Source organism: Solea senegalensis, linkage group LG2 (assembly GCF_019176455.1).
Source record: "Solea senegalensis isolate Sse05_10M linkage group LG2, IFAPA_SoseM_1, whole genome shotgun sequence".
Classification (NCBI taxonomy): domain Eukaryota; kingdom Metazoa; phylum Chordata; class Actinopteri; order Pleuronectiformes; family Soleidae; genus Solea; species Solea senegalensis.
Window position 1 is genome coordinate 14,014,216 of NC_058022.1, and position 21,183 is coordinate 14,035,398.

Below are 21,183 nucleotides of genomic sequence, written 5' to 3' on the forward strand. Positions count from 1 at the left end.
GTTTATTTTTGAAATTCATTATTCAGGCAGTGGTGACCTTGTTCACACATCTGGTGCTAGATTCCCCCCATCTACACCAATGCTGCATGTAGAAACAATTTGATTGAGACAATGATTATGAAGACTCAAGATTTAATCACAATGATTAAAATAACACAAATTTGATAGAACACATGCTTTACTCTGAACCTTAACATAACCAGTTAATGCCAAACCATAACTTTAGAATTGAGGCTCTGTCTCATTAGTGTCAAATTTTGGTCTCAGTGAGGACTACTGGTCTTGACAAGGTCACACGTACACACACGTATATACATAGCCTTGAAGGGGCTGGTTGGGAGAAGACAACAGAAGACAACAGCTGAGAAGCATCAGTCTATTTTTGTTCTTGCCTCATTTGAGTCTAAGGAGGTGTGATCGTTATGGGTTGCCAGAGAATGTGAGACCACACGAAAGAGAAGACAATCCCTTATTTAGTTGCTCTGACCCACATTCCAGGAGGACTGTCTGGATTTGTACAGGATGGACCTACTGATACACAGACCCTGAGTCCAGTATTTGTTCAGTCTGGGCTTTTGTGTCCCACTGTCTGCCAGACTGTGGTCTAACCTGCATGACAAGGAGATAGCTGAAACTGGTAATGACATTATTAGTCCTCAAATTACACAAATTACACTTGAAAGATTTTCAAGACTCCGTTTCATAGGTTACAACTGATATCTTAAGATTTGGGCAAAAAGTATTTGATAAAAAAATCGGATCCATGACAAAGGCATTGCAGTTACTGTGTAGGGTTAAAAAAAAAGATCATTTTAATTCAATGCAAGATGAATGAATTTACATCTGCTATGTAAGATAGAAGTTTGAGGCTAAAGTGAGTGAAATGTCTTTTCAAAGACCACAAATGATCTTGTGCACTGACAGTGAAACAATGGAATAGTTTTATTTAGAGTATAATGCCATACAGCCAGCTGCCTTTCTGTGTTAAGCACTGGGGGGGAAAGAACAAATTAAAAAGCAAACAAGGAAGGCTTATTAGTACTGTATCGTTTGATACAATGCAATTAGCAAATAAAGGCTGCACTTGCACACAAATGCAATCGCAAGTCATACATGCTGGAAACTGTTCATATCAACTTAAAAAATGTTATATATCAAAACTAAAAATTGCAATTAGATGTCGTTCCCAAGTATTTCAGCCCTAATTGTATGTTTTCCTCTGGTTTCTGGTCTGTGTCTCTCTTTCCCCCCAATTTTATTCACCAATGTAGCCTGTATTTATGCATTTATTTATGAGTGCCAACATAAAAACACGGGACAAAGACTTGCAAAGTGACAGATGGTGTAAATTATCATCATCCCCTTCTGCGTATACGACATATGTGTATATTGCATTAATTATAGTAGGTCTGACACCAATAACAACAAAAACTACTACTACTACTAATAATCAATATTAATATTTCTATTGTGAGTGTGATAATGATTAAAAAAGGATGGTCTGTGTCTCTAAATAATGGTGTCTTTTTGATCTGAGCATATTTCCTATTCATTTCAGATCAGAAAGGCAATGAATCAATCAAGCTCTCAAACAGATTCAAGTGTTGATATCAAACGTTCACGTACTTTTAATGAGGTGACTTGTGTCTTAAGCATCATCCATGTTTGTGGCCTGCAGCTTGTGCAGCGCACGGAGATAAGAGCACTGACATGTTACCTCCATGTTTCCAGAAAGCCCCTCCTTTAGGACAGACCATCAGACTGTAGCGTCACTCTAAGTTCACTTCAGTCCAGTCCTTCTTCCTTACTTCAAACTCTAAATACACACTAACACACATGCACTGTCTTCCTAACACACACACACACACACACAGCGCCAGACGCGTCTTTTCATTCCAGGAGACTCAGAAGACTTGTTGGATGTTACCAAGAGCTTTTTCCTTCTTTTTTTTATTTAGTTGGGCGACCTTTACAAGCGTGTTACTACTTTCCACGTTGTTCCACACTTTCTATCTGAGGTGACAACTTTCTGTGTGTGGATTTTTTTTTTCTCTTACTTCAGCGGATTCTCAGCGGAGCTAATGAGGAGAGACGCGGTTTAATTGCAGATCAAATTTTCCCGGAACGCGCACTTGGATAAAATCAGCGTTTGATTGACAGCATGAACACGTCCGTGAAATAAGTCATTCATCAGGACAAAAGGATTTCAAGGTATGTTCTTATCAAGAACGATTCTGTGCACTTAGAATAATCTAATCTCTGAGGAAGCGTCTTTGCCACAGTGCGCAATTTGCTTTCGTTTCAGCTTCAACTTGCAAAGCATCTCTCAGCTCTGGAGTCTGATGGATTTGAGGGGTTTAAGTGCATTTGTGCGCTCGTGAGAGAAAAGACACTGCAGTCTAATTTTATGTAACAGCTTAATTTCTTCTTTTATTTCTCCTTTTGTTAATGACTCCTTATTTTTAACATGCATTGTGCTTCATGTTGTCACTGACTGTATCTGTCTGTTTGGGGCAGGTTCAGTTTGTCTCTATAGAGGGTCTATATAGAGCAAAGATAGCACGTGTCATAAGTGTGATTTTCTGCTTTGTGAATTAAAGCTGACTTAAATTGCTTGAGAAAGAAAACAAGAGGGAGAAAGATTCCCATCTGGATTTTAGGACATGCCTCAGTGGTGCACTTTGCTTCTCTTAATTACCCCTCACTTCCCTTTTCTCTTTGGCAGTGATCACCTCAGTGTAGCTTCTCCTCTTGGGGAGTGAAGATGTATCGGACTGTGTGTGTGGCTCTGCTGCTGACAACTGTGGTTTCCAGCAGCCAGTCCTGTCCCAGAAGCTGTAACTGCTACCAAGCCAACGAAGTCCACTGCACTTTTCGCTCCTTGGTCACTGTACCACCTGGACTGCCTTTGCATACACGACGCATAAACCTAGGGTAGGAAAAACAAACACACTCCCACACATGCTGGAAAGCAGGAAAGAATGCATGTATACATTCAAAAACTATAGCCCCACAGTTGACATATACATGTTGTCAACTGTGGGGTCCCACAGGGGTCAGTGCTGTGACATTTCTGTTTACATATGCAAATGATCAAAAAACCTTGGAGAGAACCTGCAACAACTTCTGGATACTATTGAAAGGGAAGTGTATGGATGCATGCAAAGAAGGAAATTTAAAGGAAATGTTGAGCATGTGTTTCATTTTTTTTTTTACAATTATCTCTGTTTTTCTTTCCTTTTTTTTGCAGGTCTTCGTTTTATTTAGAGCTACATTCAATTCAGTTTTATTTGTATAGTGCCAAATCATAACATGCATTACCTCAAGCCTTTACAATATTATAGAGCGAAGGTTAAACCCAACATGTGTGGGTACAGGGAAATAATCGTATATATTTGTCGACTTATTAATATCCTGTGCTGTTCCTGTGCTCCTGTAGCTTCAACAGCATCAGCAGGATCCATGGCAGTTCACTGACTGGACTTAAGAGGGTGGAACTTCTCATGCTCCACAGCAATGACCTTCACCATCTGCCAGATGCAGTATTCAAAGATATGAAATCACTGCAGGTAAACAGGAAGAGCATGGTATAACACCAGGGTCCCTTTTGCTGGAGTTGCAGCATCTGGATGAAAGTGTGTTGAAATCGAAACTAGTCAATGATTTACTCTTAGTGACTGAGGAGAAACATATGCTTTACTTTTATTTTACAGTTCTTCGCACAGCTGATAGTAGACACCATTAAACTGTTTTTTTTTTTTGCCAAAACAAGCCAGTTGATGCTGTGTTATAAAATATTTGTCAGTCAGTGTGGGAAATAAAGCATTTTTTCATTACATACATATCCTTTGAGATTTGAGAAAATGTTCACAAAATGTACTTTCATCTGTGGCTAAAGGAGGCAGAGCCATGCACGGATTGCTGTATTTCAAATGTGTGTTTCTGCAGAAAGCATAGCCCTAAATCTTTTCACATGTGTTGCACTGGTACTTCTCAGTCTGCAAAGCTTCCTTACGATGACAGATGATACACTAAAACTGAACTGAACAGGTTTCTGTTTTCAAATCACATGTAATATAAGTGTTGTCAAGATATGCAGCAAGCAGGTTTGGTAAAATTCAGAGTAGATGCCAAATCAGGTGCCCAAACCTCACAATCACTCTGTTGAGAACTAATCGATTCATGAAAGGATCAATTTTACGTTTGATCTGTGAAACTGATGGAAATTGATGGAACAGTTAACAACAATATGTTCCCATTTTCAGCACATTTGTTTCTAATTTCAGTACAACCAATGTTTAATTGATGTGCCATCATTCTTTCCACCACCGTGTGACAAGGAAACACACTGGACATTTTACCAGTGACCTAAGGTCAGAGTTAGCAGTTGGTGGGAAAGCGATATTACTCAACAAGCAATTTTTCCTTTGATCTCCGAGGGAGATTCTGATATATTCACCATTGTGTGATAATAGGATCCATATTTCCATGTGCTGACAGTGTGATGTGCTAGATCTGTCACCAGCTGGGACTCTTCCAGCTAAGTAGCCTCCCCCGAGAGCAGTTTTATCATGAGCAAGGCAGAAACACATCCCACAACCTGTTTTTTATGGTGTGCCTTCTTAGTTTTTTGTTGGGTTCTCCACATTTAACTAGATTAGCAATAGATTGCCGAGACTCATCTGCTCTCCTCTGATAAAGAGCTAAAATTCAAATTTCCCATGGTCTCTTTTTAGTTTTCTCTGCTATGACCAGGAAATATTCCCTCATAGTTTTTGATATATACACAACGTTCAATAATTCTGCTCATGTAGCTACACATCATTGGTCATAAATCCACTGTAAGCAAGTGGTGAGCGTGGACAAATGTTTCTTCTTCGGCCTTGATGGCCATTATTTTATTTCTCTTCTAATCATTTCCTCTGCTCACTCCATTTCCTGCCCCCCCCCCCACAGATACTCAAGCTGAGTTACAACAAGCTGAGAGAGATCTCTTCATCTCTGACCTTCTCTGGCCTGACCTCACTGCTGAGACTGTACTTGGATCACAACCTGCTCCAGTTTATCCATCCCCGCGCCCTACTCCAGCTGCCTAGCCTCAGGCTGCTGCGTCTGCAAGGGAACAGGCTACATCAGCTGCACCCTCACACACTGTGCACACTGTCCCTTCTGAATACCTATTACTTTTCTACACTAAGGTGAGCTTTAAGGCTTGTATATGTGTATAATGTAATGCAATTTTGCTTGAAATCTCTTCCTACACACTCAAGGGCTCATTTTCCCAATATTCCTATCTGCTTACAGATTTTTGATGATTCATTGTACTCGCAGAGTTTGTGTCTGTTTTTTCCCCAGTCACGTATATGGCCTCACTCATAATGAGAAGTGTCCTTCTCATCATCCTCTTCCTCAGGATCATCACACTCAGTTCCTTCTTCAGTTATTTGCAGATATAGGCAGTGATGGTGGTGAGAAGTCCTCCACAATAGAGAGTAGGCTGGCATCTATGTTAAGCTATGTTGTCATGCTGAGCCTTGGCTCATTCAAGTCAATCAATGTGGTGACAAGACCATCTCTTTCAGCTTGTTTTAACAGGAACTATATACATATGTAAAAGCTACTAGTGCTCAGAAAAACAGGTCATGTGGACTTTAATATCCAATGGATTATAATCTCAGGCCAACAATCTGAGTTGAACTGATCTCTGAAATGATAAAATACTAGATTGACTCCTTGAGAAACACAGCCTTGTAGAACGATACAATGACCTTCACTTGTTGTTGTTATTTAAAGATACACAAATATGTTTCCATATACCCTTCCTCTGATGTATAACTTGGCTCTGAACACAAAGATGATGATGAAAATTGTAAAAATGATGGATGATTTTCTTCCCTCTATCCTGTCACCTCTCACTGCCCACTCCCACATCCTTCCCTTTCCTTTTTGACTTTTATTCAACCTCCCTCCCCCTCTCCTGCTCAATCTTTCCTTTGCTCTCTCTTACACTCCTTTAGGCACCTAGACGTGTCCAACAACAGTCTGACCACACTGGCCAAAGACACCTTAGTGACAGCACCCCTGCTTGAGACTGTTGTGCTGCAGGCTAATCCATGGAGCTGTGACTGTAGGATGAACTGGCTTCTTACTTGGAGTGTGGCTCACCCAGGTGACTTTTGCTTGAAATATAATTTGTTTTCAAAAGGCTTCTCTCATCTGACACGGAGCCTTTTTTTTTTTTTGTTATTACGGTTTTGCTTTTGGAGTTGCTCGACTTAATTTAAGGTGAAAAAGAAATGTGGTACGTTATTCAGTAAAGGATAAGAAAGGGATGAGAAACAAAGGTGGATCATTTTCCTTTATAAAAACAATAATAACACAAATATAATTGCCTGATAATTGTACAATGGGATAACATTACTAGCAGATACATTTTACTTTCATACTCACCACCTGTTTTTCCTCACACTTTGTCCCATTTTTGTATCTCTTCCACATTTGTTTTGAGGTTTTCATTCAAATGTTAAAGAAGGCAGCAGTGTGAAATGTCTCATTGATATGCTAGACTTAACCTGCCATGACTAATTCATGATGACAGCATTGATCTGTTTAGGCAGCTGAAACATAGGCCAGTAATTGCCATGATATGATGAAGTAATGCATATTTATGATTTATTAGTAGATGAAGTTACCATACCTAATTAGTCCGAGGTACTGGGGAAGCAGTAATGTCTATTTAAAAAGAGCTTACAATATGACACCGCTAATATGTGCAGATAGCTGAAATTTGCATTAATATGTTTATTTGCTGTGATGTTATACACAGTTAATATGCCAGAGGTGGTGTATTTGGCCTTCAATGACACCATATTTCTCTGTTTTTTTCTTTCACTTAGGTTTAATGAAATGTCCCGGTGATCCTCAGTGCCCAACCTGTGCATCGCCCAATTCCCTTCAAGGGCAGGGCCTGCTTGATCAGATTGACCTATTGTGCAGATCACCTGTTATCCCTTTTCCAGGCAGAAACAACCCTTCGGAAACAGAACTCAGTGAAATCCAATCAAGTGAGACCTTCAGAGAACCTTTAGGTAGTGCCTTCTTGGGTCTGTCTGACCAACAAGGGAACAATGTTGATTTGAGCTGTAACATTACCCTCTCTTCCGACACTCAGGATATTGCTCGTGCTCAGGATCTTTCCCTTTCCTCTTCCTCTCCTATCCCTCTTGCTCTTTCACTCTCCTTGGAATGCCCTGTAGAGACAGAGAGCTATGAAATACTATGGAGAATCCTTGCTTACTACAGTGAGACTGCTGTTCATCTCGAGAGGGAAATCATGCTGAGTAAAGACCCTGAGTGGGCCTACCGCTACAAACAGGCAGCAGAAACAAATGGATATTATCACACCGGAGTCAGAGCTTCTGTTAAAATGAAACTGCAGTGGCTACTACAGCCTGCTGTCAGCATTCAGCTAAACAGAGCACAGTCTAATGGACACAAAGTTCATCTTATATACTCAACAAGAGTATCTGCTCACCCTGACCCGACATATAGTCCTTTAAAACCTCACCTTGCTTCTCAGCCATGGGTTTTAATCTCAACTAACCATACTATTACAGCAATGGCAGCAGTATCAGGCAGTAAGGTGGAGCTCTCCTGCCCTTTACTAACTTCTGGTAACCCCAAAGTAAATTGGATTCTTCCAGATGGCTCCAAGCTCATCTCTCCCTCCAGCAGCCTGGATGGTAGGCTCCGAGCTTCATCCACTGGTTTACTTCTACAAAAATTGCAGCTCTCAGATGCTGGACTTTACTACTGTGTAGCTCAGGCTGGCAGGGATATAGATGTTCTCCCCCTGCGCCTGGCAGTGGAAGAGTCCGCTGTCCCACCTTCAGGAGAACAACTGGGGCCACCTGTCACTGGAAAAGTTGGGGAACCTGTCAGTCTTTCCTGCAAAGCATTGGGTTCACCAGCTCCTTATTTGAGTTGGGTGTTTCCCGATGGAAATATAGTGCCGTCTGAATTAGCTCTATCAAGCAGATTCACTATACAACCAAATGGGAGTCTCTCTCTGCCTGACCCTTCTCTGCGGGATGCTGGTTATTACCGCTGCATTGCAGTCAACCATTATGGTAGTGACTCTCTCTCCATGAAGTTGGAAATAAAACCAAAGCATCCTCCTGCACTTAGGGTGCCATATCCCAGAGGTCCACAGTCAGCTGCTGGCCGGTCAACCAAGATACGAGCCCCTTTACTCCGTCAGATGTTGGAAGGTTCCGGTGATGAAGAGGAGGAAGAAGAGAGAACTTTTCTTGACAATAGGAAACACCCCAGACCTCACCAACGTCTGCCTAACAGGCGTTATCCAATGGTTAAACCCCGAAGACGTGGGCCTATGAGAGAAGGCCCCCCGAGAAGAGGAGGAGGAGGTTCTATTACTTCCACTGACCAGAGAAGAAACCGCTTTGACACCAGACTTAGAGGTGCCACTAACAAACAAAGAATAGACCCTCAGAAATGGGCAGAACTACTGGCTAAAATACGTCTAAAGACTGCTCACACGGATAACAGCCAATCCACCACAGCAGAAGAGACCACAGCTGATCCTATGGGAAGAGACAAAGACAGAGACACATCAATAGACAAGGCAGCAGATAATACAGAGCAAGGTACGTCAGAGGAAGCAGGGGAGGATGCAGAAATTGAAGGATCCTCTGTTGATGACACTGTTCTACAAGAGGAAGGCCTACAGCCCATTCATCCTGCCCTTACAGAGATGCACAAACATTCAGATACAAAAACAGACACAGAGATTGAGGGAGGGAGAGAGACATCAACAGAACCACAGACCAACATGGAGGCCAAGACTCATACACAAACTCAGACCTCAGGTCCAAAGACAGTGACGGTTACAAACCCAGAGACACATCAAGAACTGGTGTCATCACAGCCAATTTCTAAAAGTAATGAAATTGTTCTAAAACCAGTAGAGGGAATTGACAGAATAGAAAACCCCAACCCACCTCTACCCAGGCCTCAGAGTCCACGGCAGAGACTCTTACCAAATATGGTTCCAAATTCTCGACCTCAAAGACCCTGGAACACTCGCAGGAGGATTGGACAGCAGAGACGAATCATCAATAGGCCCAGGGTGCAACCTTTGACTCCACCCCGACCTCTTCCTGACTCTTCACACCATAGGTCACAAACAGCAACACCTGACACTACCATAGATCAAAGTAATATGTTGCTGGCGCCAACAACAATTCAGTCTACAAGGAATGACCAAAGTAAGACTCTTCCGAGTGGTGTTAATCTTTTGTCTCCCCATATTTCGTATTCTCCTGTTATCGCAACATCAGAATCTGGCTCCAACTCATTAACTTCTTCTGCCACCCCCTTCAACTCATTGTCTCCTTCTCACATAAAGCCACATATAGACATTATGACTCACGCAGCTGATGTCCAAGAGACTACAGAGTCCACTCTCGACAAATCAGTGACACTAGCACCCACTGACTCGAATGTTGTGATCTCACAGACGTATGTGTTAGACACACAAGGCATACAGACACGCAGAAAGCCACACACAGCCTTAGAAAAACATGTTCTTAAAGCTTCAAGTAAAGACAATGAGGAGCAGGAAAGGAATTTGTTGGGTATGACATATAAATCTCATTTCACCACACTTTCTTCCACTTACTCCATTGTTGCCACAACTGCTTCCAGTCCAACTACTGCAAAAACATCAATTTTTCCCTCCACTCTTTTTACTAGTTCTGCCACAAGTACAACCACTATCACAACAAGTGAGGACACAGTTCCCACAACAGCTACTCTTGTGACAACAAATCCAATCAAGTTGAGTACAGCCACTGCTTTTATTCCACCATCTAGCACTACCAGTAGTATGACACCTGCTCCCACCTCCACTACTACCACAACTCCAGTTGTTACGTCAACTACTTCCACAACCATGATGACTTCTTCAACTCGCCCTTCCACTACTTCTACTACTACAACTGCTGCTACTAAAACTGAAAGCTCAATACAAGCTATTCTCACAACTCCAAACCACAGTACAACTACTGCAATATCTACTACTCCTACTACCAGTACTAAAATTATCACCTCAGCCACTCCTAGGGCACCGACTTCTATTTCATCAACTACCATAACAATGACTTCAGCAAGTACCAGAGCGTCATTCAGAGAGAGGCCAAGTGGTGGTCAAGTTAACACCCAAGGGAGGCCCATTTCTGGGGCTCAAAACCATAATCGATCTCCTGACTGGAGGAAGCCTGGAGCTAATTTTATTCCTGATTCACACCGCAGCAGACCACATTGGTCCCCTTCACTCCCTGCTGTCCCCGGGGTGAGTTAAGATTATTCAATTTCATAATATTGATACTTTCCTGATACAGTTACACCAACATGGAGCACATGCACTGAAATAAGAATGAGAGCCAAAGGTAGACCACAGTTTATTCTCGATTTGTTAATTCAATTGCTACATTACCCCATTTATCTGTTCTTTGCTGTCAGTCATTCACTCAATTATTTAAGTCTATTTTCCTCTAAGTGCACTTTTGAATGTAGTTAGCAGCTTGTACATATACTACTATTCTTCTTTGTTAGTCAGCTCAGGGGAACTTCAATTAACATTTCCTTTATAAATGAGTGCTGGCCTTGAAAATACACACATAGACACACTTGCACACTACATTCACTCAATTGTGCAAACCCATGGGCAAAGGCTTAGCAGAAAGGCACAATAGATCTGAAAAAAGCCTAATCCTCATCCACATGACCTGCTATTAAATTTGGGTGATTGTTTAATTTTGCGGAATTTCTAGAGCTCTGCCAGCGTTCTTGTCAAATTTAAAGAGGTGTAAAACATGTATTCCATGATCATGTTTTTAAAGCTTAAACACAGTGAATTTAAATCATATATACTGTGTAAATTCATTTGCAAAGCTGTGTTGGCAAATCACTACAAACCAAACCACTGGGTCTACCATAAATGACTCAGTCTAAATCTTGGATCACAGTAAACTGTAATGTGTTTATGACTGTATGACAAAATGTTACAAAATATTTTTCTAAAGAATTTACTTATTAAGGCCATTATCCATCAAAACTAACATTTCCAGTATATATACACAGCAGATCACTTTATGGCATTGTGATTATAACGTAGACTCTGTTTTCTATTTAGCTAATACTATTTTAATTCATTTCCGCTGTGGTGCACTCAGTGGTGGTTCACAGTGGAAGATCATTTCATGCCCAGTTATTTATACATCGATAACTACATGACGCAAAAATCACATGGGACAGAGACAGAAACTCTGGTATCCTCATATTTCTACTATACTGTCAATCAAAAAGTAGTTCCTCCAATCACCATGCATCAGTCCAGCGTCCATGCCCGCCCACTGCTCCATTGACCCCCAAAGACTATGAGCTTCCCTGGAAGAAAATCAAGTCAGAAGATCTGTGAAAAACAGCTGATTCTGAACAAACTATTCATATAGTTGATCACATTGTAATGCTAGTTGGTAATGAAGTCAATGTAAATACAATAGATCATGTATTTTACATCATTTTAGCGGAAGCAGAGCTTCCCTCGCTGTCAGAGAGCAATCGCCTCTGGCTGCACTCCAATCACTATCACATGTTTTGAAATAATTTGTTTTCTAAATATTTTTCATAGGCCCCAGTTTTGAGATCCAGACCAAGAATTGCTGACCCACACATCAGGACAGTGTCATTCCCAGCAGAAAGCACTGCTAGACTGACATGCGAAGCTCAAGGAGAGCCAAAACCTTCCATCACATGGACCAAGGTTGCCACAGGTACACACTACACGTGATATAGACACTTATTTATTTGAACATAAGGACATAAAAACACCATTAAATGTCAGGATTATGTTTCTGCTTCAGGTTTTGTTTATGCAAAAATATCCACTGGAAATAAAATAAAATGTGTTTCATTGACTGATACATTTTTTTATGTAATTTGGGGAAACAGATAGTCTTTATTCCTGAATTTAATTATGCGTATGAATCTTCCTTTCATGTATATGGTTTAGAAACAGCAGATCACATATTTAAAATAGACCAAACAAAGTTTTCTGTTCATACTCTGATCTCATTGATGTAAAAATAAATTACTCTCTGCTATACAATACTAAAAGAATAAATATTACACTATTGAAACACCCCATCAACATCCATCATTACACACTGGCGTGCATACAATAGGCTTTTCTATAGCTTGCCATGTTGAAAATATATATTGCAGGAAAGTGGTGCACTACACCACTGGCTTTACATGTTGTGCCACTTGGTATGTCCCTTTTTCTCTTTTCCTCCTGTTTTTCACTCATTTTCAACTTACTTTCGCTATTTGCCTCTGTTTTTACAACTGCTCTGTCTGTCTTCCTCTCTGTCAGGCGCAGTAATGTCAATCCACTCCAAGGCTCAGCGTTTTGAGGTCTTGCCAAATGGAACCCTTGTCATTCAGACTGTACAGCTGCAGGACAGGGGCACATACATCTGCAGTGCACAGAGCTTCCTGGGTCGTGACAGGCAAGGTTTCTAATTCAAGTTATGAGTATTAATGTTCTACGTGCCATTACATCCTCATAAACCCAGACCTACTTGTATTACAATTTTAAGCAGTTTTAAGACTTGCAAATCTCTGTTTATGGACTTCATGACTTGTTTGCCTTTACTAAAAATGTATATTTGAAATAAATAACATGTGTTTATGCTCTTCCATGACAGGTTGCTAACTACTCTGGAAGTGTGGACCCGCCCCCCTCGGATGCAGCTGGCGAGTTACAGAGAATCCACCATTCATCAGGGTGTAGAGGTGCTTTTAGAGTGCCAGGCAGATGGTATTCCTGCACCCCTACTGTCTTGGGTTCTGCCTGATCGCTCTGTCCTATCCTCCTCTGACACCCCCACTGGTCGCATCTTTATAGACACAAATGGGACCCTCCATATCTTAGCAACTTTGCCTAGCGACAGAGGAGTGTATCGCTGTGTGGCCTCCAACTCTGCAGGTGCTGCCAGTTCCTCTGTGCGTGTACATGTGTCCTCATTGCCCCCAGTGATACAGCAACCCAGAGAGGAACACCTGCTTTTGTCTCCAGGGAGGCCTGTTTATGCTCACTGCTCTGCCCGAGGAGCCCCACCACCATATCTGCGCTGGCGAATCCCAGATGGGACTCTTGTTCGCCCATCCCAATTTCTCCATGGTAACCTCTTTGTTTTGCCCAATGGGACACTGCATATTCGGGGAGTTGGGCCAAAGGATTTAGGTACTTATGAGTGCACAGCAAGTAATGCTGTTGGTGCTGATAAAAGAACAGTGAGTGTAAAAATGGAAGGGGAAGCAAAAGCAGGAGGAATTGAAGACACAAAACCAGTTGCTACTGAAAAACCATCTTCATATTCACTCAGTAAAGACAGAAGTTTGTCCAAACCTAGCCACCCTACAAATCAACTCAACTCACCTAAACTTGCCCCTCCATTGCTCACTGACAGACCCAGGACGTTGCCAATCACACCAAACTTTTCCCGCTCCTCCTTTTACCCTCACCAACCCAGCTTCCCTAACTCACCACTTAAAATAAATAAAACAGTTGCAAACACTGACAAAACAAAACTTTTCCCTGTAAATAACTCTAAAATCGGACCGAATGTTGTAAACACCACAAGAGTTCTTTCTCCCACTCCCTTTGACAAAAGCAGAACTACAGCTGTTTTGTATCCAATGCCTGTCTCCCCCTTCAGTAAAGCCCGTATCATCTCTACATCACCCTCAATTACTACAGTCCACCATGGGGGGATTTTGCAGCTACACTGTTCTGTAACTGGCAACCCACCCCCCATCATCATCTGGAGGAACCCTATTAGGAAACTGGTGGACATGAACTTCAGGTAGGCTACATGGTGTTTGCATGAGAGAAGGGAGTCCTTAAATGATTTTGATTTTATATTTACATCTTATAGTTATTCTGCTAATAACATGTATGGTTCTCTATAGTTATCTTTTTGTTGTTTGTGTCTACATTTGAATTTAAGTTTTGACCGCCGTTTGAAGGTGCATCCCAATGGTACCCTGTCAGTCCAGGCAGTAACAGAGAGGGATGCTGGAGATTACCTCTGCATTGCACGCAACAAAGTTGCAGATGATTATCGCCTCCTGCGAGTCACTGTGGCTTCCAAGCCTGCCAAGATTGAACCAAAACAGCCACTCAATCAGATGGTGTCATTCGGGAAACCGCTGAAGGTGAGCTGATCATTACTATCACTGTCTTTCTCTAATAACAATGTTTTGAAGACAATGTTAGTAACAAGATGCAATCCGTCTTTGCAGATGGACTGTCAAGCATCAGGTCTGCCTGACCCAGCTGTTCACTGGAGTCTACCAGATGGAACCATGGTGAACAGTGTGTTGCAGGGGGAAGACAGAGGAGGACGAGCACGAAGGCTAACAGTTTTTGACAATGGAACGCTACTGGTTCCAGCAATTGGCATGGGGGAGGAAGGGGAGTACACGTGTTATGCTGAAAATCAAGGAGGCCTAGACACCATGAAGGTAAACACTTTCTACTTGGAGGTGACTTCAAATGTTTCTGCTTTGATTCCAGTTAAGCTTTCATTTAAGCATTCAACTGACGTTTTGCTTTTTCATTTTTTAATGTGGTTTAAACCAGGCTCTGAATTACAATAATAGCCATTACTATATGATTTATTCATTTCTTTAAGGTCAAAGTGAAGGTCATGATGACGTCTCCACCAGCCTACACAGATGAGAAAACCTATCACATCATCAAAGTTCTTCAGGGGGCAACAGCGACCATTCACTGCCCATTGATGGGAGATCTTGCACCTACAGTGATGTGGCTCTCCCCAGCCAACCGCATCATCCCACAAAGTTTGGGCTCTGGTTTCTATTCTGAGAGAGTGGTGGTAGTTTCTGATGGAACTCTGGAGGTGCGTCAGGCGCAAAAGATCGACACAGGAAACTACACATGTAAAGCAAGCAGCTCAGCCGGGGAGAGGAGCATGGTAGTGAGCCTGGAGGTGGAGCCTTTTAACCACGTGATAAGTGGCCATGTGGGAGGAAAAAATGCCATCAGCGTTAATAATGCAGGGATATCTCAGAATGGATTAACCAACGGATCCTCAAACAAGCTGGGCATTACAAACATATACAACAGTAATGGACATGGTAATAAAAATGCCAATAGCAACACTGAACTAAATGTTGGCATTAACATGACAACCAGTGGTTCTATTCCTTCCCCTACGATTGATAAACGAAATGGATTCTACAGACCTGTCAGTGGGATTACGTTTGATAGCAGTGTATCCAGTGCTGGGGTGAGTGGGGCAAGCAATATAGGCAGTAAAGCAAATAACATTGGAATAAGTAGAAATGGTCATGGCATTGTGAGTAGTATTAGTAACAGTGTGGTTAACAGTCACAGCACAGTTCCTGGCACTAATTATAATGAGGTAATTACAGGAAGGGTTACTAATGATGAAAACACCAACAGCGACAATGGCAGGGTAAGTGGCACTTCTAGAAATGTTGGAGTTAGCAGCAGCATAACGAATAGTGGAGCTGGTACTGGCACATTGAGAAGAAACTGGTTTAGTCAGACTAGCCATCCAAGCATTACTGATGATGACAGCAAGAAAAGTGATATTATAGCTGCTAGTAATACTGGCTCTAAAAATGTTCCTAGCACAGTAGTGGGCGTGGTAACAACAGTAAAGCAGCAAGTTGTGAAAGGTCAAACTGTTCTTTTACCTTGCCCCTCCCAAGGCTCCCCTCCTCCACGTTTGGCCTGGCTTCTACCTGGAAATGGTGTGCTGCCTGCTCCTTACTATGGCAGTCGACTCACTGTGCACCGGAATGGCTCCTTGGAGCTGCGAGGTGTGCGGGCGACAGATGCTGGGACCTTGGTTTGTGTAGTGAGAGGTGAAAAGGGAGAGACAAGGATACAGGTGGAGCTGGGTGTCTCTGAGTCACAGGAGGAGACCAGATCTGCACACGGAGCATTAGCTGTGGAGAGACCTGTGCAGAAAGGTACTGGGCTATCAGAAGCACGTCACTCAGGAGCCACACTGGATTCAACACATTCCTTAAGCTCAGTATTGCATGATAAACCTCGCCCAAGGTATCCAGTTACTCAAAAGCCCCCTCAGAAGAGTCTGAGTTCACCTGCTGCACCACACCCACTTGGCCCTCCACCCCACTCACCTGGCCCTGTCTTAGAGCCAGCAGCAAGCACCAGAACAGCCTCCTTGGTGAGCATCATCAATGGAGAGACCCTTCGCCTGGCTTGCCCTGCTCCTCAAACCCCAGGATATACCCAGGGGTCTCTCTCATGGACGACGCCCAGTGGTAACATGCTGTCACGGGGTGACAGTGGTGACTCAGGTCGATATGAAGTCCAAGAGGATGGAACACTCACTGTGCAACAGGCTACTGTGTTTGACCGAGGCACGTACACCTGCACATCCACAAATTATGAATCCTCCTTAGTTTCAGTGATCAAAGTTCCTGTCATTGTCATCGCCTACCCACCGCGTATTACGACAGGCCCCTCCCCTATCACCTACACACGGCCAGGGGTTGCTGTGGAGCTGCCCTGTCTGACCATCGCAACACCCCGGGCAACAGTGACCTGGGAAACACCAGATCTGACACAGCTGAGGGTGACGATGCAGGCTCGTATCTATGGCAATCGCTACCTTAGTCCCCAGGGTTCATTGGTGATACAGAACCCAACAAACAGAGATACTGGGTTTTACAGATGCACTGCCAAAAATGTAATAGGAGTCGACACCAAGGCGACCTATCTGCATGTTATGTAAACACACACACACACACACACACAGTGGGAAGATGGAGATCCCACCAGTCTTCTGTACTGGTGGATGAACTCCTCTGCTGTTGACACAATATGCCCAAAAGAACTGCAAGACTCTGTTGATACTGACAATCTCAGAGAAAAAAACTACTAATATACAGTATATGTCACATCTATGTACTTTTAGGTATAACTTTCCAATACAGATTTGTTTTTATGTCTGGCTTTGATTTCAGGTGCAGATGATTTGTCTCTGTATGAACATGGTTATAAAGGATAGTCTTATGTTGTTGGTGCTACACATCTTCTTGTTCTCCTGGTACTCTGGCTGTCACCTGTCTTGCTGTTTTCTTGCCTTGTGTTAGAGTTTAAGACCAGGAAATACAGCTACATCTTCATTGGTCCATATTTTTATAACGCTTTCCTAGTTTTGGTGACCACTCAAAGTGCATGGCAAGCTTGAAATTCTCCCAGTGACACCCAGCCACTCATAGACGTTATAGACAATTGACTCATAGAGGCAATTAGGGGTTAAATGTCTTGCCCAGTAACACACTACAGAGACTGGGACCCCCGACCTTCTGGTTGGAAGACAACCCACTCTATCCACTGAACCACAGCTTCCCTTGTGAATAAACTACTAACATGGTTATCATGTCAAACTTCTGCAGGTTTTTAAAGCTTATCAAGGATTGTGTGATTATTGTTCTTATTTGTACACAGTCTCACCCACTCACCGTCTCCCAAAAACAAATATGCTTTGCGATGCATTTGCACGTATTGAACTACAGTGTAATAGACGCACAATTTAATGAATTAATAATATAGACAATCATCACAGTCAAGAGACTGTATCACATAATATAATCCTTTTTAATCTTGATGCATATTTATAAAAATATCAGCTTGTCCTTCAGTTGTTGCAAATTAGAACATAAATACAACTGATAAAACAAATTCAATAACTCAATAATCTTTTGGTTTAATGTTAAAAATTTAGTACAGCTAATAGAAGAGGGATCTTCATGGTTGTATCAATGTGCCTTAACAGTCTGCCTTAAGTTTGTGCACAAAGCAAGTCACTAATAGCATATTTGTTTTCATCTTGTTCTTAAATTATTTGTCTTGTAATACACCAGTATTTTGTCATACAATGAGAAACTAAGTAATTATGTATTATTTGATATTTCAATAGCCATGATGAATGATTGCAATATTTTTAACTGCTTCATTTTATAAATAAAAATGGAAAAGAACTATGTTTACAGTTTTCGTTAGAACAGTTGTATGCACAGAAATGTCGTTCATACAAAGAACCTGTCTGCGTGTGTGTGTGTGTGTGTACAATATATTAAGACTATGAAAGTACGTAATTGGAGAGCAGGGAAAGAAACTTCCCTTGAGTGTATTATGAGAACAGAAACTCTTTATCCTTAGCTCAGCTGTCAAACCAGGAAATTAGGTCTTAAATGTATGAGACACACGTTGACGACATCATAGTCCTCTCACGGGCAAATGCAATAAAAACCAACAGCAGCCTGCAGGTTGACTGCTTGCTCCAACCTGTGCTCACACCTGCCAAGTGCTGTTTATACGGCGAATCCTCCAAATAGTTACAGTGCATTCAGATATAATGCAGACCTGTATACATTTATACACATTTTGTTATAATGCAGTCCTATATTAAACCATCACCAATGGACCAAAAGAAAGAGAGGAGAAGGCTTTCAGAATACTAATATTAACCACTGAGCTATTTTAAGGCATGCTGTGGGTCATACCCCTGACCTTTCATATGGAAGATGACTTGTACCCACTGATCCACTGCCAATTGTGTCATGAAGAATATATAAAGACTTTTATTTTTTCAATAGTGTCGAACATGGCTCACCGGCAGCATCATCCCTTAAAGGTGGGATGGGAGATAATTTTCTAGAGCTTTTTTTACTGTATTGCTTAAAATCCTCTTCACACTGCGATTGCAACCACTAAATGAACGCATTGTCACAAAAGTTAAAATATCAGTCAGCTGTAGACTACACCATCCAGTCATAGTGAACGGCCCGAACGAATTAAATGGATTGTTATGCAACAATCAATTTGACCCTTCCTCACCCTATGCATGAACCCCTCTGCGTGCACTAATTGCACATGCTCAGATCCTTCAACGTTTTACAATACGGAAAAGACAATGCCAGAGCTTGTGCTATCTTGCAGGTAGCAAGGTAAGGGTCGCAAATGAAAGACGTTTTTTGAGAAATCTACTTCCGAGAAAAAGGCTGATGCAGAGCGCTCCAAGACCAGAGTGAACATCGGTGCTGCGTTTGAATGGTGGCGACAACTGAAAACCCAGAAAGGGCTGTAAAGTAATGCCATGATGGCTCTGTTTCTACTGGACAGATAGGTTCACTTTTTGTCTTTGTGATCTTTTGAGAGTACTTTTGTCAAGTACCCAAAAAAGTTAGTGTTCACCAAAACATACAGAAAATGACCGATGCTGTATAGTGCTCGTGAATCCGTGTGAAACCAACACTCTTCGTGAGCAACCATTGCATGTTCCTGTGTTCTGGAGGGAAGTCTGAAGAAAGGGGCTTGGACGATTGGATTCAAAATGTAGCCTACTCAAACATTTTTTCCAGGATCTCCCACCCTACATATACACATTGATAAATTGTGATAGTTGTGACTTAAGAAAATAATAGCATCCAAATGACACAGGATGTTCATTGATGGACAGCAAGGAAAATGCCTCTTTGGAACTGCCTGTGCTAAATCAGGAGAAATAGCCGTTACCATGGATTTTTTATTAATGTTTTTGTTTTCTGCCGTCACACTGTGAATGATATAAACCAAAACCTTTCAACTGTTTTCAATTGTGCTTGCTGTGAGCAACTGCTGCATCTCCATGCACCACACACGGTTAAAAAAAATAAAAGAAATGTCTACATGTTGACATTTTATTTACTTCATTGAGTTATTTTGCCATTTGAACATATTTTACTTCACATTCTGAACAGACTCAGAGCGACTGCATAAACAACAAAGACACAGCACAGGACTACATCTGCCGTCCAGGCTAACAGCAGTCACTTGGCTAATTTAGCATTCTTCCATGGTCCATCAGTTGGCCCATGGCGAAAATGTACTGCTTTGTTGTGAATGGTGCGATGGTGTTATGTCGTGGTGAGTTCTGGCCTGAATCAGCTCCACTGTAAAGAATTGGTGTACGGACCAAACTCACTCCCTCTCTGTGATTAGAATCCTGAGTCCACATGGACAATCTGTTGATGTCACTGGTCAAACCTTGAGCAGATTTATATGACTAATATGTAACAAAAACAACACAAAAAATCTAAATGATTTCAGGGCTGAATCTTATTGATGTTAATTTGTTCATAGATCAAAACCAGTACAACTGAAATCCTTGTCGTGCCTCACCCAGTAATATGGGCAGTTTGGATTGGGTTTCCAGGGAAATTGGGAGCAACATTAGAATTTTGTTTTGGCCTTAACTTCTGATGAGGCCACTTGTTTTCTCTGAAGGATTATCATGTTTTGAATTATTCTTCTTTATAGTGTTGGAACATGTCCATCCATTGTGGCACACAGTCTTTATATTTCCATGTGTGGAATCCCTTTTTGCAAATAACTAAAGGTTCTTCTTTAACGTGCCGTTGCACACTTGCAAATTGATTAAGCATCAAATATGTAGAAAGTCCTATGAACTATGCACAGGATTAGACTTAAAATGTACTGTACTTAATTAATACAAATTGTAATGCAACATCCTTTTTTTTACATTATCCACATGGTTACACTGAAACTAATCTGAATATCCTTTGAATAATGTTGCATTCTGTAGGTGTAGCTTCATAATTCAACTTCATAACTCACGTAAAAATATATCTAAAAAAATAATGAATTCAGCAAATAATTAACACAAAAAAAGGATCTTAACAGTTATAATACAAAGCTGAAAAACAAACATAAACTGAGCTTCTGCAATGAGTGACAGAGACGCTGCTGTGAGGAAGATATGACTTCTCCCTTTGCACACACACAAACACAGATCGAGGGCAAGACAGAGAGAAACCTGGTAGGTCAACCAGAGCCATATTTCAACCATTCACTGTCGTATCACCATCTTGTTTCACTAGCACAGCTGTTACGCCTCTGCCTTCCCTCCATCAGTCGTGACGTAAAATGCATGACTCTGTGCAGCTCGGGTATGTTGCCGGGCAACATTAGATCTCAACACTGTTACACTGAGAAACACAGAGAGA

At 41.7% G+C, this 21,183-nt stretch overlaps 1 protein-coding gene across 1 annotated transcript; it reads left to right on the plus strand.

Moving 5' to 3' along the window:
* The first annotated feature begins 1,789 nt into the window (after window positions 1-1,789).
* LOC122765260 (immunoglobulin superfamily member 10-like) lies at window positions 1,790-18,451 on the plus strand. Its single transcript, XM_044019423.1, has 12 exons — window positions 1,790-2,211; window positions 2,726-2,934; window positions 3,440-3,569; window positions 4,957-5,198; window positions 6,018-6,169; window positions 6,897-10,372; window positions 11,714-11,855; window positions 12,458-12,593; window positions 12,792-13,952; window positions 14,097-14,304; window positions 14,392-14,613; window positions 14,784-18,451. Exons 2-12 carry the CDS (start codon window positions 2,765-2,767, stop codon window positions 16,902-16,904), a joined length of 8,160 nt encoding a protein of 2,719 aa, XP_043875358.1. The 5' UTR covers window positions 1,790-2,211; window positions 2,726-2,764; the 3' UTR covers window positions 16,905-18,451.
* Window positions 18,452-21,183: the final 2,732 nt, after the last annotated feature.

Excerpts from the sequence above, each read along its gene's own strand:
- LOC122765260 (XM_044019423.1), top strand. The coding sequence starts at position 2,765 with ATGTATCGGACTGTGTGTGTGGCTCTGCTGCTGACAACTGTGGTTTCC. Across the intron at positions 5,199-6,017 it reads TATTACTTTTCTACACTAAG|GCACCTAGACGTGTCCAACA; the intron begins GTGAGCTTTAAG and ends ACACTCCTTTAG. Across the intron at positions 10,373-11,713 it reads CACTCCCTGCTGTCCCCGGG|GCCCCAGTTTTGAGATCCAG; the intron begins GTGAGTTAAGAT and ends TATTTTTCATAG.